This window comes from Heterodontus francisci, chromosome 36, assembly GCF_036365525.1.
Source record: "Heterodontus francisci isolate sHetFra1 chromosome 36, sHetFra1.hap1, whole genome shotgun sequence".
NCBI lineage: Eukaryota > Metazoa > Chordata > Chondrichthyes > Heterodontiformes > Heterodontidae > Heterodontus > Heterodontus francisci.
Genome location: NC_090406.1, coordinates 53,423,771 through 53,443,872, shown reverse-complemented (window position 1 = coordinate 53,443,872; position 20,102 = coordinate 53,423,771). Strand labels below are relative to the sequence as shown.

The 20,102-nt window shown below is 45.7% G+C and overlaps 1 protein-coding gene and 1 long non-coding RNA gene across 4 annotated transcripts in view; one reads left to right on the top strand and one right to left on the bottom strand.

Moving 5' to 3' along the window:
• Nucleotides 1-5,778, top strand: part of LOC137351426 (zinc finger protein 229-like) — a 60,076-nt gene extending 54,298 nt beyond the window's left edge. For all 3 annotated transcript variants that reach the window (XM_068015875.1, XM_068015874.1, XM_068015872.1), the window contains one exon: nucleotides 4,559-5,778. In XM_068015875.1, coding sequence (XP_067871976.1) covers nucleotides 4,656-5,693 — 1,038 coding nt within the window. In that variant the 5' untranslated portion in view covers nucleotides 4,559-4,655 and the 3' untranslated portion in view covers nucleotides 5,694-5,778. The remainder of the gene's footprint in view (nucleotides 1-4,558) is intronic.
• Nucleotides 5,779-8,186: 2,408 nt separating this feature from the next.
• Nucleotides 8,187-20,065, bottom strand: LOC137351839 (uncharacterized). The gene is made up of 3 exons (XR_010969586.1): nucleotides 19,471-20,065; nucleotides 13,495-15,250; nucleotides 8,187-11,752 (listed from the first exon to the last, which is right to left on the bottom strand). It is a non-coding gene; the product is annotated as an uncharacterized lncRNA (long non-coding RNA).
• Between the last annotated feature and the right edge of the window lie 37 nt (nucleotides 20,066-20,102).

Sequence of the window (20,102 nt, the reverse complement as noted above, 5' to 3'; positions counted from 1 at the left end):
AGGTGAGGTCCCAGAGGACTGGAGAATAGCTGATGTTGTTCCGTTGTTTAAGAAGAGCAGCAAGGATAATCCAGGAAATTATAGGCCAGTGAGCCTTACGTCAGTGGTAGGGAAATTATTAGAGAGGATTCTTTGGGACAGGATTTACTCCCATTTGGAAACAAATGAACTTATTAGCGAGAGGCAGCATGGTTTTGTGAAGGGGAGGTCGTGTCTCACTAACTTGATTGAGTTTTTTGAGGAAGTGACTAAGATGATTGATGAAGGAAGGGCAGGGGATGTTGTCTATATGGACTTCAGTAAAGCCTTTGACAAGGTCCCTCATGGCAGACTGGTACAAAAGGTGAAGTCACAAGGGATCAGAGGTGAGCTGGCAAGATGGATACAGAACTGGCTCGGTCATAGACGACAGAGGGTAGCAGTGGAAGGGTGCTTTTCTGAATGGAGGGCTGTGACTAGTGGTGTTCCGCAGGGATCAGTACTGGGACCTTTGCTGTTTGTAGTATATATAAATGATTTGAAGGAAAATGTAGATGGTCTGATTAGTAAGCTTGCGGACGACACAAAGGTTGGTGGAGTTGCGGATAGTGATGAGGATTGTCAGAGGATACAGCAGGATATGGATCGGTTGGAGACTTGGGCGGAGAAATGGCAGATGGAGTTTAGTTTTAGTTTTAGTTTTTAGTTTTAGAGATACAGCACTGAAACAGGCCCTTCGGCCCACCGAGTCTGTGTCGACCATCAACCACCCATTTATACTAATCCTACAGTAATCCCATATTCCTACCAAACATCCCCACCTGTCCCTATATTTCCCTACCACCTACCTATACCTATGGCAATTTATAATGGCCAATTTACCTACCAACCTGCAAGTCTTTTGGCTTGCGGGAGAAACCGGAGCACCCAGAGAAAACCCACGCAGACACAGGGAGAACTTGCAAACTCCACACAGGCAATACCCAGAATTGAACCCGGGTCACTGGAGCTGTGAGGCTGCAGTGCTAACCACTGTGCCGCCCTATTTAATCTGGACAAATGTGAGGCAATGCATTTTGGAAGGTCTAATGCAGGTGGGAAGTATACAGTAAATGGCAGAACCCTTAGGAGTATTGACAGGCAGAGAGATCTGGGCGTACAGGTCCACAGGACACTGAAAGTTGCAACGCAGGTGGATAAGGTATTCAAGAGGGCAAACGGCATGCTTCCCTTCATCAGTTGTGGCAAAGAGTATAAAAATTGGCAAGTCATGCTGCAGCTGTAAGAACTTTAGTTGGGCCACACTTAGAATATTGCGTGCAATTCAGGTCGCCACACTACCAGAAGGACGCGGAGGCTTTGGAGAGGGTACAGAAGAGGTTTACCAGGATGTTGCCTGGTCTGGAGGGCATTAGCTATGAGGAGAGGTTGGATAAACTCGGATTGATTTCACTGGAGCGACAGAGGTGGAGGAGCGACATGATAGAGGTTTACAAAGTTATGAGCGGCATGGACAGAGTGGATAGTCTGAAGCTTTTTCCCAGGGTGGAAGAGTCAGTTACTAGGGGACATAGGTTTACGGTGTGAGGGGCAAAGTTTAGAGGGGATGTGCGAGGCAAGTTCTTTACAGAGAGGGTGGTGAGTGCCTCGAACTTGCTGTCGGGGGAGGTGGTGAAAGCAGGTACGATAGCGACGTTTAAGAGGCATCTTGACAAATACATGAATAGGATGAGAATAGAGGGATATGGGCCCCGGAAGTGCAGAAGGTTATAGTTTCGGCAGGCATCAAGATCGGCGCAGGCTTGGAGTGCCAAATGGCCTGTTCCTGTGCTGCACTGTTCTTTGTTCTTTTGTTCAAGGTAAAGGAAAATCCTAAGGCATTTTATAAGTATATTAAGGGCAAGAGGATAACCAGGGAAAAAGTAAGGCCCATTAGGGACCAAAGTGGCAATCTGTGTGTGGAGCCGGAGGACATAGGTGAGGTTTTAAATGATTACTTTTCATCTGTTTTCACTGTGGAGAAGGACGATGTCGGTGCAGAGATCAGGGAGGGGAATTGCAATATATTTGAACATATTAGCATTGAAAGGGAGGAAGTATTAGCTGTTTTAGCGGGCTTAAAAGTGGATAAATCCCCAGGCCCAGATGAGATGTATCCCAGGCTGTTATGTGAGGCAAGGGAGGTCATAGCAGGGGCTCCAACACAAATTTTCAGATCCTCTCTGGCCACGGGAGAGATGCCAGAGGACTGGAGGACAGCGAATGTGGTATCATTATTTAAGAAGGGTAGTAGGGATAGAGCAGGTAATTACAGGCCGGTGAGTCCAACATCAGTGGTTGGGAAACTAATCTCCACTTGGAGAGGCAGGGAATAATTAGGAATAGTCAGCACGGCTTTATCAGGGGGAGATCGTATCTAACTAACTTGATTGAATTTTTCGAGACGGTGACTGGCTGTGTAGATGAGGGTAAAGCGTTTGATGTAGTCTACATGGACTTCAGTAAGACTTTTGATCAGGTCCCGCATGGGAGATTGGTTAAGAAGGTAAGAGCCCGTGGGATCCAGGGTAATTTGGCAAATTGAATCCAAAATTGGCTTTGTGGCAGGAACAGAGGGTAATGGTCGAGGGTTGTTTTTGCGAGTGGAAGCCTGTGACCAGTGGTGTACCACAGGGATCAGTGCTGGGACCCTTGCTGTTTGTAGTATACATTAATGATTTAAACATGAATATAGGAGGTATGATCAGTAAGTTCGCAGATGACACAAGAATTAGTGGTGTCGTAAATAGTGAGGAGGAAAGCCTTCGATTGCAGGACGATATAGATGGGCTGGTAAGATAGGTGGAACTATGGCAAATGGAATTTATTCCTGAGAAGTGTGAGATGATGTATTTTTGGGAGGACTGACAAGACAAGGAAATATACAATGGATGGTAGGACCCTTGGATGTACAAAAGGTCAGAGGGACCTTGGTATACGTGTCCATTGATCACTGAAGGCAGCAGCACAGGTAGATAAGGTGGTTAGGAAGGCATATGGGATACTTGCCTTTATTAGCCGAGGCATAGAATATAAGAGCAGGGAGCTTATGATGGAGCTGTATAAAACGCTAGTTAGGCCATAGCTGGAGTACTGTGTACAGTTCTGGGCACCACACTATAGGAAGGATGTGATTGCACTGGAGAGGGTGCAGAGGAGATTCACCAGGATGTTCCCTGTGCTGGAGCATTTCAGATTAAAGCAGAGAAGGGCTAGGGTTGTTTTCCGTAGAACAGAGTAGGATGAAGGGGGACGTGATTGAGGTATACAAAATTATGAGAGACATTGATAGGTTAGATAGGAAGAGACTTTTTCCCTTAGCGGAGGGGTCAATAACCGGGGGGCATAGATTTAAGATAAGGGGCAGGAGGTTTTGTGGGGATTTGAGGAAAAAAAATTTTCACCCAGAGGGTGGTTGGAATCTGGAATACACTGCCTGAAGGGGTGGTAGAGGCAGGAACCCCCTCACAACATTTAAGAAGTATTTAGATGAGCACTTGAAATGCCATAGCATACAAGGCAATGGGCCAAGTGCTGGAAAATGGGACTAGAATAGTTAGGTGCTTGATGGCCAGCACAGACATGGTGGGCCGAAGGGCCTGTTTCTGTGCTGTATAACTCTATGTCTCTGTGACAATAGCAGATATACATCATTCTGATACCGCCAGCAAGGTTGTTGGACTGGTTGGATTGATCTTCTCACGAGCCAGCACAGGCAAGATAGGCCAAATGGCTTCCGTTTGCACTGTATCGTTCTGTAAACCTATGAACATTCATGAGAGAGAGAGAGAGAGAGGAACCAATGAGTATAGAACTGAACCCAGCCAGAGTCAGCACCTTCAGGAGAGGAGAATCAGTTAGTGTAGATCTGAACCCAACCAGAATCAGCACCTTCAGGGGAGGAGAGAGAGAGAGGGAGGGTTGGGGTGGGGGGGGGAAACCAATGAGTGTCGAACTGAACCCAGCGTGAGTCAGCACCTTCAAGGGAGGAGAACCAGTGTATATTGCCAATTTCCAATTGCTCTTTGAGATGGTGATGGTGAGCCGTCTTGAACCGCTGCAGTCCGTATGGTGAAGGTGCTCCCACAATGAAAGGAACTGCAGGATTTTGATTCAGTGATGATGACGGGATGGTGATATAAGTGCAAGTCAGGATGGTGTGTGTCTTGGAGAGGAACTTGGAGGTGATGGTTTCCCATGCACCTGGTTTCCTGTCTTTCTCAGTGGTGGAAGGTGTGGGTTTGGGTGATTGTGACCAAGTTCTGGATGAGTTACGGACAACAGAAGTCGTTCTTCACTCTCATCCCCACCCCACCTCCTCACTTTCTCTCCTCCTATAGAAGCAAGAGTGTTGTGTAGGCTCAGACCGAGTGTCAGGTTCCCTTGGTTTTTATGACAATCTGGCAGCTTTCATGGTCACTTTTTCCTAGTGCTGGCCCCACAAATAACCAGATTCATTCAGTTCAATTTTACAATCTGTCTTTGTATTTTTGTGAGTTCTCTCACACTCTCTTTTCTCTTTTTTAAATCCATTTCACAGGATATTAGAAGGGGAGGATTTATAGTCGGAAAACTCAAACATCGCATCAGGATCTGATGGAGTCGCCCAATTTATCATAACCTGAAATGAAAAAAACATGGAAACAAAAAGCATTCTTCATAGTGGGGAGAAACCATACACGTGTTCTGTGTGTGGACGAGGCTTCAGTCGGTCATCTGGCCTATCAGAACACAAGCGCAGTCACACCGGGAAGAAACGGTGTAAATGTGGGGACTGTGGGAAGGGATTTAATTACCCTTATGAGCTGGAAATTCATCAACGCAGTCACTCTGGGGAGAGGCCATTCACCTGCTCCGTGTGTGGGAAGGGATTCACTCGTTCATCCAACCTGCTGAAGCACCAGCGAACCCACACTGAAGAGAGACCTTTTAAATGCCTGGACTGTGGGAAATGCTACAAAGGTTCTGGGGATCTGATGATCCATCAACGTGTTCACACTGGGGAGAGGCCATTCACCTGCTCTGTGTGTGGGAAGGGATTCACTCAGTCATCCAACCTGCTGACACACCAGCGAGTTCACATTGAGGAGAGGCCATTCATCTGCTCCGTGTGTGGGAAGGGATTCCCTCATTCATCCAACCTGCTGAAGCATCAGCGAGCTCACACTGAGGAGAGATCTTTTCAATGTCTGGACTGTGGGAAGTGCTATAAAAGTTCTGGGGACCTGATGACCCATCAACGTGTTCACACTGATGAGAGACCATTCAGGTGCTCTCACTGCGGGACTGGGTTCAGGCGATCATCTGAGGTCACTGTACATCAGCGTATTCACACTGGGGAGAGACCGTTCATCTGCTCTGTGTGTGGGAAGGGGTTCACTTGGTCATCCAACCTCCTGACACACCAGCGAATTCACACTGACGAGAGACCATTCAGGTGCTCACACTGCGGGACTGGGTTCAGGCGATCATCTGAACTCACTGTACACCAGCGAGTTCACACTGGGGAGAGGCCATTCACTTGCTCTATATGTGGAAAGGGATTCACTCAGTCGTCCAGTCTGGTGAAACACCGGACAGTTCACACTGGGGAGAAGCCATTTACCTGCATCGTGTGTGGGAAGAGATTTGCTTTTTCATCCAATGTGCTGAGACACCAGCGGGTTCACAAGTAACTACAGTGATTTGATTCTGCTGTTAATAACATTGGGGACTGAACCATGCTCATTGGGGTCTGTTCTGCTAATGTTAATAAACTCTAACCCAGTTATGTGGGTTAATATTCTGAATAAAAGTCAAATCAGCTTTGTGTTAAACACAGTGTTTAATATCTTGAATACGTTAGTTCCTTTTGAAGTACTCTCCCTCTCCCGACTCATCCATTGTCATCTTCAACAAGTGTGAGGAGCTCATGGACTTATTTGTCACTAAGATTGAGACCATCCAATAAGCTGCCTCTGCTGCTTCCCTCCCTTCCACTCGTCCACTGGGCCAAACTACTTCTAAAGTTCTTCCTTGCCTGAGCCCTAAACTCACATTTCCCTAGTTTCTCTCCTATCTCCTCTCATGCCCTCTGTGAGCTCATTTTATCCATGACACCCACCTCCTCCTCCCTCAACCCTGTTCCCACTAAGCTGCTGACCACCCAACTTCCCCTTGTTAGCTGATATTGTAAATCAGTATAGGTAAATCAGTTCAGAAGGCATTCAAAGGGGAGATTCAAGGGGTTGAGACTAAACATGTTCCTACAAAGAAAAAGGGTGAGATGGCCAAATCTAGCAGCTTCCAACCTCATAGTCCCACAACCCCGGACAGCCCGCTTCTACCTCCTTCCCAAAATCCACAAACTGGACTGTCCCGGCAGACCCATTGTGTCAGCCTGCTCCTGCCCCACTGAACTTATTTCTTCCTATCTAGACTCTATCTTTTCTCCGCTGGTGCAGTCTCTTCCCACCTACATCCGTGACTCTTCTGACACCCTACGTCATTTTGACAATTTCCAGTTTCCTGGTCCCAACTGCCTCCTCTTCACTATGGACGTCCAATCGCTCTACACCTCCATCCCCACCAGGATGGTTTGAGGGCTCTCCGCTTCTTCCTGGAACAGAGGCCCAACCAGTCCCCATCCACCAGCACCCTTCTCCGCCTGGCTGAACTTGTTCTCCATTGATCACCTCCTTCAACTCCACGCACTTCCTTCAGGTAAAAGGTATTGCTATGGGTACCCGCATGGGTCCTAGTTATGCCTGTCTTTTTGTGGGATATGTCGAGCATTCTTTGTTCCAGTCCTACTCAGGCCCCCTCCCCCAACTCTTTTTCCGGTACATTGATGACTGTATCGGTGCTGTTTCCTGCTCCTGCCCCGAACTGGAAAACTTTATCAACTTTGCTTCCAATTTCCACCCTTCTCTCACCTTTACATGGTCCATCTCTGACACTTCCCTTCCTCGACTTCTCTGTCTCCATCTCTGGGGATAGGTTGTCTACTAATATCCATTATAAGCCCACCGACTCCCACACCTACCTCGACTACACTTCTTCACACCCTACCTCCTGTAAGGACTCCATTCCATTCTCCCAGTTTCTCCGTCTCCGACGCATCTGCTCTGATGATGCTACCTTCCATGATGGTGCTTCTGATATGACCTTTTTCCTCAACCGAGGATTTCCCCCCACTGTGGTTGACAGGGCCCTCAACCGTGTCCAGCCCATTCCCCGCACCTCTACCCTCACCCCTTCCCCTCCCTCCCAGAACCGTGACAGGGTTCCCCTTGTCCTCACTTTTCACCCCACCAGCCTCCATATCCAAAGGATCATCCACCGCCATTTCCGCCACCTCCAGCGTGATGCCACTACCAGTCGCATCGTCCCCTCCCTTCCCGTCAGCATTCCGAAGGGATCGTTCCCTCCGCGACACCCTGGTCCACTCCTCCATTACCCCCACCACCTCGCCCCCGTCCCATGGCACCTTCCCCTGCAATCGCAGGAGGTGTAATACCTGCCCATTTACCTCCTCTCTCCTCACTATCCCAGGCCCCAAACACTCCTTTCAGGTGAAGCAGCGATTTACTTGTACTTCTTTCAATGTAATATACTGTATTCGCTGCTCACAGTGTGGTCTCCTCTACATTGGGGAGACCAAGCGCAGACTGGGTGACCGCTTTGCGGAACATCTCCGCTCAGTCCGCAAGCAGGACCCTGAGCTTCCGGTTGCTTGCCATTTCAACACTCCCCCCTGCTCTCATGCTCACATCTCTGTCCTGGGATTGCTGCAGTGTTCCAGTGAACATCAACGCAAGCTCGAGGAACAGCATCTCATCTACCGATTAGGCACACTACAGCCTGCCAGACTGAACATTGAGTTCAATAATTTCAGAGCATGACAGCCCCCCATTTTACTTTCATTTTTAGCTATTTTTTTCTTTTTTTACATTCTTTTTCACATTTTTTACAACCTTTTTTTTTTGCATTTAGTTCATTTCATCTTACTTTGTTCAGTTTGCTTACCCGTTTTTTTTCAGGTTTGCACTTGCTGCTGTTCAATATTCAGTGTATTAACAGCTAATCTGTACTAATGTTTTGTCTTTCAACACACCATTAACATATTGTTTGCCTTTGATCCGTGACCTTTTGGTCAGCTCTGTGGCCTGGTCCAATCTAGACCTCCTTTGTTATCTCTTGCCCCACCCCCACCTCACTTGCTTATAACCTGTGACTTTTCTAATATTTGTCAGTTCCGATGAAGGGTCACTGACCCGAAACGTTAACTTTGCTTCTCTTTCCACAGATGCTGCCAGATCTGCTGAGTGGTTCCAGCATTTCTTGTTTTTATTGGCCAAATCTAGAGCCCCATGGATGTCAAGGAGCCTACAGGGTAAGATAAGGCAGAAAAGGAAAGCTGATATCCGACACCGAGAACTCAATGCTACATAAAGCCAAGAGAAGTATAGAAAGTGGAGGGGTTAAATTAAAAAGTAAATTAGAAAAACGAAGAGAGGACATGAAAGAATATTGGCAAGCAAAATCAAGGAGAACCCTTGATGTTGTATCAATACATTAAGAGTAAGAGGATAACTAAGGAGAGAGTAGGGTCCATAAAAGACCAATATGGTAACCTATGTGTAGGGGCGGAAGATGTCTGTATGGTTCTTAATGAATACTTTGCACCTGTCTTCACAAAAGAGGGGGACAAGGTAGATATTGTAGTTAAGGAGGAGGAGTGTGAAATATTGGGTGTGATAAACATAGGGAGAGAGGAAGGATTAATGGGACTAGCATCCTTGAAAGTTGATAAATCACCAGGCCAGATGAAATGTACCGTAGGCCGTTAAAAGAAGCAAGAGAGGCAATAGCAGAAGGTTTGACCATCATTTTCCAGTCGTCACTGGATACAGGTTTGGCGCTGGAGGATTGGAGGACTGCGAGCGTTGTACCTCTGTTTAAAAAGGGAGCGAAGGATAGACTGAATAATTACAGGCCAGTCAGTCTAACCTCAGTAGTGGGCAAATTATTGGAAACTATTCTGAGAGACAGCATAAACTGTCACTTAGAAAGGCGAAGGTTAATCAAGGACAGTCAGCATGGATTTGTTACGGTAAGACCTTGTTTGACCAACTTGATCAAATTTTTTGAAGAGGTAACAAGGAAGATGGATGACTGTAGTGCAGTTGATGATCGACAAGGATTTTAGCAAGTCTTTTGACAAGGTCTCACATGGCAGACTGGTAAAAAAATAAAATCCTATGGGATCCAAGGTGGATACAAAATTAGCTCAGTGGCAGGAAGCAAAGGGTAATTGTTGACGGGTGTTTTAGCAACTGGAGGGCTGTTTCCAGTGGTGGTCCGCAGTAAAGCGGACATGTTGGGTTCGGGTCGTGTCGGGTCTCTCTTCCGGGTCCAGCACTTGGGCTTGGGTCAGGCTGATGTCAACAGTGTTGCCTTTCTACGGAAAGTAATCTTCAAATGAACATTCAGGACGTCAAGGTGGGAAACGTGCAGTCTGGACTCCGCACCCTGCAGTAAAGCCTGGCTACCTGACCAAACAACACTACATGTGTCAGGTTTGGGTCGGGTCGGGCATTTAAAAAAAATTAAAGGACTCGAGCCCGGGTCAGGTTCGGGTTGGCTGTTGTTGGGTCGGCCCAGGTCAGGTTTTAATTGTGTACTCGATACAGGCTTTATTCCGCAGGGCTCAGTACTGGGTCCCCTGCTTTTTGTGGTATACAATGACTTGGACATAAATGTAGGGGGCATGATCAAGAAGTTTGCAGACAACACAAAGATTGGCCGTGTGGTAGATAGCAAGGAGGATAGCTGGAGGCTGCAGGAAGATATTGATGATCTGGTCAGATGGGCAGAAAAGTGGCAAATGGAATTCAACCTGGAGAAGTGCGAGGTGATGCATTTGGGGAGGTCAAACAAGGCAAAGAAATACACAATAAATGGGAAAATACTGAGAAGTGAGAGACCTTGGACTGAATGTCCACAGATCCCTAAAGGTAGCAGGACAGGTCGATAAGGTGGTTCAGAAGGAATCCTTTCCTTTATTAGCCAAGGTATAGAATATAAGAGCAGAGAGGTTATCCTGGAACTGTATAATTCATTGGTTAGGCCATAACCATCCCTATCCCTGGCAACTGTCTGGAGACTAAACCTGACTGGCTTGGTAAAAGGTTAAGTCACATCTAACTAACCATGTTGTATTTCTGAGGAAGTCACTAACGTGGTTAAGGGAATGTCTATGGATGATACTTATATTGACCTCCAGAAGGCATTCAATAAGATTCCACATCAGAGACTGTTAGAAATAATGCAAGTTTGGAAGTGGGAGGTATCAGTTACTTGGATAGGGAATTGTCTAGGAGGTAGGGGCAGAGAGTAGGGTATTGGGTATGTACTCCAGTTGGCAGGATGTGTCCAGCCGTGTCCCTCAGGGATCTGTACTGGGACCTCGGCTTTCCACGATATTTATCAATGATTTTGATGCAGGAATAAAGAGCCGTATATTCAAGTTTATTGTCAATATTAAGTTAGGTGGTACATTAAGTATTGGGACGAGAACAAAGGGACATTGATAGATTTAGTGAGTGGGCAAAACAGTGACAGATGGAGTTCAGTGTGGGAAATCTGAGGGTCATTCACATTAGATCTAAAGGAAGATGGATCAGAGTATTTTCTACATTATTAAAAATTAGGAACTGTGGAGGGACAGAGAGATTTAGGGGTCCATGTACAGAAATAACTAAAAACTAGTGGACAGGTAGAAAAAAAGAATGAAAATAGTACTAGAATGTTAGCCTCTATCTGAAGAGGGCTGGAATATAAAGAGGTGAAAGTAATTCTACAGTTGGATAAGGCTCTGGTTACACCTCATCTGGAGTAACTGTGTTCAAACATGGGCACCGCCTGTCAGGAAGGATATATTGGCCATGGACGGGGTGCAATGCACATTCACCAGAATGACATCTGGGGTAAAATGGTTAAATTGTGACGACAGGTCACGTATACTAGGTTTGTATTCCAGTGAGTATAGAAGATTAAGGGTGATCTAATTGAGGTATTTAAGGAGATTAAATGATCTAATAGGGTCAATAAAGAGAAATTATTTCCTTTGTTGGGGGAGCCCAGAACAAAGTGGCACAACATTAAAATTAGAGCTTGGCCATTCAGGACAGGCCACTGGAAGATGATAAGATCAAATTAAACCCAAATGTAATATTTTCATTGTTTAATTAATTTTACAATGAGACTCTGGATATTTCAGCGCATTCTTTAACTTCTTTCTGAATTTACTCTGGGTCACTGCCAATGTTCCATGTATTTTGTTTCGAGTACGCGGGTGATTTCTTTGTGTGCGGCCCCTTTAATTTTTTTTATAAGCGACCGTGCTTGCACATAATTTAACATGTACACGGCCTGCGCGGAGACTTTCGGGTTGCAATGCAGCTGATCAGCTTAGAGGAAACACTAGTCACTGCACTGCATAAATACACATGTTGGTGCAGGAACTCAGAAGTTGAAGAGTATTCCCAGTTTCCTGGAAAATGAACTTTGTGTCATTGAAATTGGAAGCTGTGAAATAATTATTCTTTGTAACTTGTTCATACACGAAATTTAGAACAGAATGTAACTGTCTGAGATGAAGAGTAAAATTATGGACTTTCTCCGATTCTCCATCTCTGGGTCACTTTGATCCTCTCCATTTCTCTTTGCGCCTTCCTCGGGACAGGATCACCTGTGAGAGAAAAAATTATCAGGAAAATTACACATGACTCCTATCAGAAGTTATTTTCAGATTTAAACCTTTGACACCACATGATGGCAATGATCCAATTCCCTATGGACAGATTGATCTATTAGGAGGTGAGGAAGAGTAGCAGGAACAGTGAATGTAAAGGAACGCGGGTGGATTGAAGCAATGACTGAGGATCAGGGCACTGAGAACAGACATGGAGTTCCAGGTGCAGCTTCATTAATAAAGCTGCTCATCGTTCACTAATTGTCAACAATTCACTAACTGATACAAAAACAAGAAATGCTGGAATCACTCAGCAGGTCTGGCAGCATCTGTGGAAAGAGAAGCAGAGTTAATGTTTCGGGTCAGTGACCCTTCTTCGGAACTGACAAATATTAGAAAAGTCACAGATTATAAACAAGTGAGGTGGGGGTGGGGCAAGAGATAACAAAGGAGAAGGTGCAGATTGGACCAGGCCACATAGCTGACCAAAAGGTCACGGAGCAAAGGCAAACAATATGTTAATGGTGTGTTGAAAGACAAAGCATTAGTACAGATTAGGTGTGAATACACTGAATATTGAACAGCAGCAAGTGCAAACCTGAAGAAAAACAACCTGAAAAAAACAGTGGGTAAGCAAACTGAACAAACTAAGATGAAATGAAATAAATGCAAAAAAAGATTGTAACTAACTGATAGTTGTCTGGTATTGCTGAAAATGGAGACATTTTGTCGAAGCTCATCTTGCACTCATCAGGACAATTTGCAAGAATATCAATGTAAGGGAAGCAACAAATTTATACTGTATGAAAAGAGAATGCTGATTGATTGGCAAGTGGACTCTGATTTGTAGAGGTGTTGCCATGGAGAATGCACCAGTTTATGATGACTGACAGCTTGGCAGTTAACTCCAGGAAGAGCAGGGAAGTGCCGAGTACTGAAATATTCAACAGGCAGTGGCGAACCTATCTGGTTACCTTTCAATTGAAGGGAGGATAAAAGTTTTCACATCACCAATCACATCAATGTTCACTATATTGGACAGCCCCGGCAAACTTTACTGCAAGTCCCTCTAACAGGACACTGATGAACTCTACCTTCAGAAATGCAAATGTACAAGGAGTTTACAAGTATAATTTAGGTGGGGGCGGGTGTGTGATTAATTTATTCGAAAGGGTTCCCTTAACCAAAAAGCTTTGAGAAGCACAGCTGTTGATTTGATGTAATTTTATGTTCTCGCTGTAATTCTCTAACTCAATGTTACTATGTCTCTGACTCCTGATGTAGCTGGAAAAGCTTTTCCTATTAATGCCACAATTGTGCACCATCTCTCAGTTTCTCTAATGGCTGCTTTTTGTCTTCCACAATAGTGGGTGATATTTGTCTCTACTGTCCTGGAAGCTAAATCCAACTTGATCCAAACTGGGTTCAGTGCAAGACAGTTTGGGGAGTCAGGCATCATTCACCCCTAGACCTGCAAAGGCAGGTAAAACCCCAGACGGTTCCTTAGTAAGGTTCCTCACCATATATTTGTCATGTTATTGAAACCCAGCTTTCTTACAGTCCACTCCTGGAGGCCCCACTCCCTGAGCCTACAACCTTCAGCAGGCTCAGTGGTGAAGTTACACAGTAGCAGTGATGCCAGAGTAACTTCCAGAATCGCAGCCCCTTAGATGTTCCTGGTTGTGTATTTTATCTTTTACATTACTTATATCTGCCAGCTCTGAGGAAGGGTCACTGACCTGAAATGTTAACTCTGCTTCTCTCTCCACAGATGCTGCCAGACCTGCTGAGTATTTCCAGTGTTTCTTGTTTTTATTTCAGATTTCCAGCATCTGCAGTATTTTGCTTTTATTTGTGTATTTTAGTTATCCTGGCATTTAACTGACACACATCAATAAAACAGGGAATTCCTGGAAACATGCTGCAGGTCCTTCTTTGACATCAAATGACCTATGTATAATTGTACCAGAAGTTAACAGGCTCCTGTGAACTCCTCCACCTACTATTTTAATGCAGACTTGGTTTATTTTCAGAGATTTATTTTAAATGAAATTACACTGGTCCTAAAATGGTGGACTCAGGACTGTCAAACAAACACATGAAGTCTTCATAGAATAATCACCACAGCCTTTTTCAGACTGGAAACTTAAACCTGCTGTTTCACTTTGAGTCAGGAACAGATCACAGTTTTACACCAATCTCTGAATTGACAGTACGTTTCCAGCATTCACTGTTGTTCTTCCTGACTGTAAACACAGTTGTAAAGGCACCTTCTGTTCCCTGCCTTGGAGCTCTGAACCACAGAAGAGAGCGGCTGGAACACATTTCTTACACACTTCAGGATTAACTCACACAGGAACTTTGCTGTCAGTGATGTAAGATGAGAAAGACCAAAGTGCCATTTGTCCCTCTCAGTGTGACCCTGAAGGTCTGTGTCCAGGCTAAAGTTCTGTTCCTGCCATACGATCCTCCCCCGATATTAACTTTTCTGAGCTCCAGCCTGGTGATGCTAAACACTCAGGTGGGAAAGACAAAAGTGTAAAACAACGTGTTTAAAACAAAGCTGATTTATTTCAAATCTATCCTGGGTATTAACCTCCAATTGGGATTATCAGCAGCAACAAACTCCAACTGTCAGAATGAACATGGTTCAGTGCTAGATGTGATTAACAGCAGCCGCCTTCTTCTTTGGCCTCCTTGTCTCGAGAGACAATTGGTAAGCGCCTGGAGGTGGTCAGTGGTTTGTGAAGCAGTGCCTGGAGTGGCTATAAAGGCCAATTCTAGAGTGACAGACTCTTCCACAGATGCTGCAGATAAAATTGGTTGTCGGGGCTGTTACACAGTTTACTCGCCCCTTGCGCTTCTGTCTTTTTTCCTGCCAACTGCTAAGTCTCTTTGACTCGCCACGCTTTAGCCCCGCCTTTATGGCTGTCCACCAGCTCTGGCGATCACTGGCAACTGACTCCCACGACTTGTGATCAATGTCACAGGACTTCATAATAAAAGCAAAATACTGCGGATGCTGGAAATCTGAAATAAAAACAAGAAATGCTGGAGTCACTCAGCAGGTCTGGCAGCATCTGTGGAAAGAGAAGCAGGTGAACGGCCTCTCCTCAGTGTGACTGTGTCAATGAGTTTCCAGCTGGTATGGGTAATTTATCCTTTCCCACAGTCTCCACATTTCCATGGTTTCTCCATGATCTGGATGTCCTTATCTCTCCAGGTTGGATGATCAGTTGAAGCCTCATCCACACACACAACACGTGTATGGTTTCTCTTCGCTGTGAATGGTGCAATTTTTTTTCAGGCTGTGTAACTGGTTAAAGCTCTTCCACAGTCAGTATACTGGAACACTCTCACTCGGGTTTCCCACAAACAGACCAGATAAGCATTTCTGCTTCCACGTTCAAAGATCCTGATCAATCAGTGAATGTCAGATCTTGATGTGATGTTTGCTTTGAGTTTCCTGTCTGGAACTCAGCCTCTTCTAAAATCCTGTAAAAGGAGTTTATAAAAGTCATCACTTTCAGTACAGGATAGAAATTCAGAAGATGATTCTAGTTTCGATAGAACATTTTTTCCACTTGTTTCCCCAAAGCTGTAAATCCCCATCCCACACACTCCCCTCCTCCCTGTGCTGAAATCCAATCCATCGCACCATCTCTTTCCTTCACTACCAGTTTTCTTCCTCCCTCTAGTTCTTGAGCCCTGAGTCAATGATTTTCTCTCCTGGTCACTGGAACCCTGAAGCTGCACCCACTCACTGTATCATCACCAAAATGAACGCGCATGCACTCTGCTCCCCCTTCAACCAAGATGGCGACCGTTAACCTCAGACTGTTCCTGGGGAAAAAGCCCCGGAGCTGCAAACACGGGATTTGGAGGTTCTTATTCAGGGCTTGTAGCCTACACCAGGGGTTTCTGAAGCCTCCCCACCCCCCTACGCTCCACTAACTCTCAGCCACTGCAAAAGCGTCTCCAACACTCGCACAGCTCTACTCAGTGATACTGTGCATGCTGCAGATACAGTACAGAGCCGTGCGTGTGCTCTGGGCCCCTGTAGTGTGAATAAGGCACATTCACTTCCGTGGGGAATGATGAGACATATTCGCAGAATACAAGATAGTCGCATATCCAAGGACCTTCTGTATGGTGAGGTAGCCGGGGCCAGACGACCAGAGGGGTGCCTAAAGCTCCGCTTCAAGAGTGCTTGCAAGCGTGACATGAAGGCCCTAAATATCGACTATCACATTTGGGAGTCACTAGTTGGCAAAACAGGGAAATGGCAACACATCCTGTGGGCTGGTGTGCACTACCATAACGACAAGTTGCAACAGCAGCTTCGCAACAGGAGCCAATGTCAAAAACAAATCTCACAGTGTCACTTGGCAGCTTCACGTGGAACACTTGTGGCAGAACTGCCTCGCAAGTATTGGCCTTCACAGCCATCAGCAAAGGTGCTTCAAATATATAAGGAGCAAGAAGGTAACTAGAGAAAGGTTTGGCCCACTCAAGGACAAAGGAGGAAAGTTATGCGTGGAGTCAGAGAAAATGGGTGAGATTCTAAACGAGTACTTTGCATCGGTATTCACCGAGGAGAGGGACATGACGGATGTTGAGGTTAGGGACAGATGTTTGATTACTCTAGGTCAAGTCGGCATAAGGAGGGCGGAAGTGTTGGGTATCCTAAAAGGCATTAAGGTGGACAAGTCCCCAGGTCCGGATGGGATCTATCCCAGGTTACTGAGGGAAGCAAGAGAGGAAATAGCTGGGGCCTTAACAGATATCTTTGCAGCATCCTTAAACACGGGTGAGGTCCCGGAGGACTGGAGAATTGCTAATGTTGTCCCCTTGTTTAAGAAGGGTAGCAGGGAAAATCCAGGTATTTATAGACCGGTGAGCCTGACATCAGTGGTAGGGAAGCTGCTGGAGAAGATACTGAGGGATAGGATCTATTCCCATTTGGAAGAAAATGGGCTTATCAGTGATAGGCAACATGGTTTTGTGCAGGGAAGGTCATGTCTTACCAACTTAATAGAATTCTTTGAGGAAGTGACAAAGTTGATTGATGAGGGAAGGGCTGTAGATGTCATATACATGGACTTCAGTAAGGCGTTTGATAAGGTTCCCCATGGTAGGCTGATGGAGAAAGTGAAGTCGCATGGGGTCCAGGGTGTACTAGCTAGATGGATAAAGAACTGGCTGGGCAACAGGAGACAGAGAGTAGCAGTGGAAGGGAGTTTCTCAAAATGGAGACATGTGACCAGTGGTGTTCCACAGGGATCCGTGCTGGGACCACTGTTGTTTGTGATATACAGAGAGATACAGACACTTAGAAAATAGGCGTCATGTTTAGATAGAGGATCTGGATCGGCGCAGGCTTGGAGGGCCAAAGGGCCTGTTCCTGTGCTGTAATTTTCTTTGTTCTTTGTTTTTTTATATACATAAATGATTTGGAGGAAAGTATAGGTGGTCTGATTAGCAAGTTTGCAGACGACACTAAGATTGGTGGAGTAGCAGATAGTGAAGGGGAAAGTCAGAGAATACAGCAGAATATAGATAGATTGGAGAGTTGGGCAGAGAAATGGCAGATGGAGTTCAATCAGGGCAAATGCGAGGTGATGCATTTTGGAAGATCCAATTCAAGAGTGAACTATACAGTAAATGGAAAAGTCCTGGGGAAAATTGATGTACAGAGAGATTTGGGTGTTCAGGTCCATTGTTCCCTGAAGGTGGCAACGCAGGTCAATAGAGTGGTCAAGAAGGCATACGGCATGCTTTCCTTCATCGGACGGGGTACTGAGTACAAGAGTTGGCAGGTCATGTTACAGTTGTATAAGACTTTGGTTCGGCCACATTTGGAATACTGCGTGCAGTTCTAGTCGCCACATTACCAAAAGGATGTAGATGCTTTGGAGAGGGTGCAGAGGAGGTTCACCAGGATGTTGCCTGGTATGGAGGGCGCTAGCAATGAAGAGAGGTTGAGTAGATTAGGATTATTTTCATTAGAAAGACGGAGGTTGAGGGGGGACCTGATTGAGGTGTACAAAATCATGAGAGGTATAGACAGGGTGGATAGCAAGAAGCTTTTTCCCCCAGAGTGGGGGATTCAATTACTAGGGGTCACGAGTTCAAAGTGAGAGGGGAAAAGTTTAGGGGGGATATGCGTGGAAAGTTCTTTACGCAGAAGGTGGTGGGTGCCTGGAACGCGTTGCCAGCAGAGGTGGTAGACACGGGCACGATAGCGTCTTTTAAGATGTATCTAGACGGATACATGAATGGGCAGGAAGTAAAGAGATACAGACCCTTAGAAAATAGGCGACATGTTTAGATAGAGGATCTGGATCGGCGCAGGCTTGGAGGGCCGAAAGGCCTGTTCCTGTGCTGTAATTTTCTTTGTTCTTTGTTCTAAAAGAAGACACCCCACCAAAATGAATTATTTGCTAGACGTCCATCATCTTTCATAGATGGAAGGATGCCAAACAACCCCACCATTGAAAGCCCTAAAGGCAGAGGCTCAGAGATTTCGGCCATCTTTGTAAGGAGAAATGAATGGGCACAAGTAAATCAACATTAAAGTTAAAATATACCTGCATAATTTTTTCGCCCGAGAAGAACTGAAAATAAGATCCAGCCCAGCTTGCAAAACAAAAAAAGAACAAAGAACAGTACAGCACAGGAACAGGCCATTCGGCGCTCCAAGCCTGCGCCGGTCTTGATGCCTGTCTCAACTAAAACCTTCTGCACTTCCGGGGTCCGTATCCTTCTATTCCCATCCTGTTTATGTATTTGTCAAGATGCCCCTTAAACGTCGCTATCGTACCTGCTTCCAACACCTCCCGCAGCAGCAAGTTCCAGGCACTCAACACCCTCTGTGTAAAAAACTTGCTTCGCACATCCCTTCTAAACTTTGCCCCTCGCACCTTAAACCTAACTGACTCTTCCACCCTGGGAAAAAGCTTCTGACTATCCACTCTGTCCATGCCGCTCATAACTTTGTAAACCTCTATCATGTCGCCCCTCTACCTCCGTCGTTCCAGTGAAAACAATCTGAGTTTATTCAACCGCTCCTCATAGCGAATACCCTCCAGACCAGGCAACATCCTGGTAAACCTCTTCTGTACCCTCCACGTCCTTCTGGTACTGTGGTGACCAGAATTGTACGCAATATTCCAAGTGTGGCCTAACTAAGGTTCTGTACAGCTGCAGCATGACTTGCCAATTTTTATACTCTATGCCCGACTGTTGAAGGCAAGCATGTCGTATGCCTTCTTGACCACCTTATCCACCTGCATTGCCACTTTCAGTGACCTGTGGACCTGTACGCCCAGATCTCTCTGCCTGTCAATACTCCAAAGCGTTCTGCCATTTACTGTATACTTCCCACCTGCATTAGACCTTCCAAAATGCTCACATTTGTCCAGATTAAACTCCATCTGCCACTTCTCTGCCCAAGTCTCCAACCGATCTATTTCCTGCTGTATCCTCATCACTATCCACAACTCCACCAACCTTTGTGTTGTCCGCAAACTTACTAATCAGACCAGCTATATTTTCCTCCAAATCATTCATATATACCACAAACAGCAAAGTTCCCAGCACTGATCCCTGCGGAACACCACTAGGCACATCCCTCCATTCAGAAAAGCACCCTTCCACTGCTACCCTCTGTCTTCTATGACCGAGCCAGTTCTGTATCCATCTTGCCAGCTCACCTCTGATCCCGTGTGACTTCACCTTTTGTACCAGTCTGCCATGAGGGACCTTGTCAAAGGCTTTACCGAAGTCCATGTAGACAACATCCACTGTTCCGAAGAAGGGTCACTGACCCGAAACTCTGCTTCTCTTTCCACAGATGCTGCCAGACCTACTGAGTGGTTCCAGCATTTCTTGTTTTTATTACAGATTTCCAACATCCGCAGTATTTTGCTTTTATCCACTGTTCTTCCTTCATCCTGGTCACTTCCTCAAAAAACTCAATCAAGTTAGTGAGACACGACCTCCCCTTCACAAAACCGTGCTGCCTCTCGCTAATAAGTCCATTTGTTTCCAAATGGGAGTAAATCCTGTCCCAAAAAACCTCTCAATAATTTCCCGACCACTGATGTAAGCCTCACCGGCCTGTAATTTCCTGGATTATCCCTGCTACCCTTCTTAAACAAAGGAACAACATTGGCTATAAAAGATAAATACTTTTTTTACAAAAAAGCAATGTTGTAAAACGTCCTTTCGGAAGTGGCATGGGGCTGTGGTGCTTCATTTCGCCTGCTTTAGTAGCGTTCGAGCAGATTTGCCTCTAACAAAGATGGCGACGATGGGCGGAGTTTGACATTTCTCTCAGACCGGA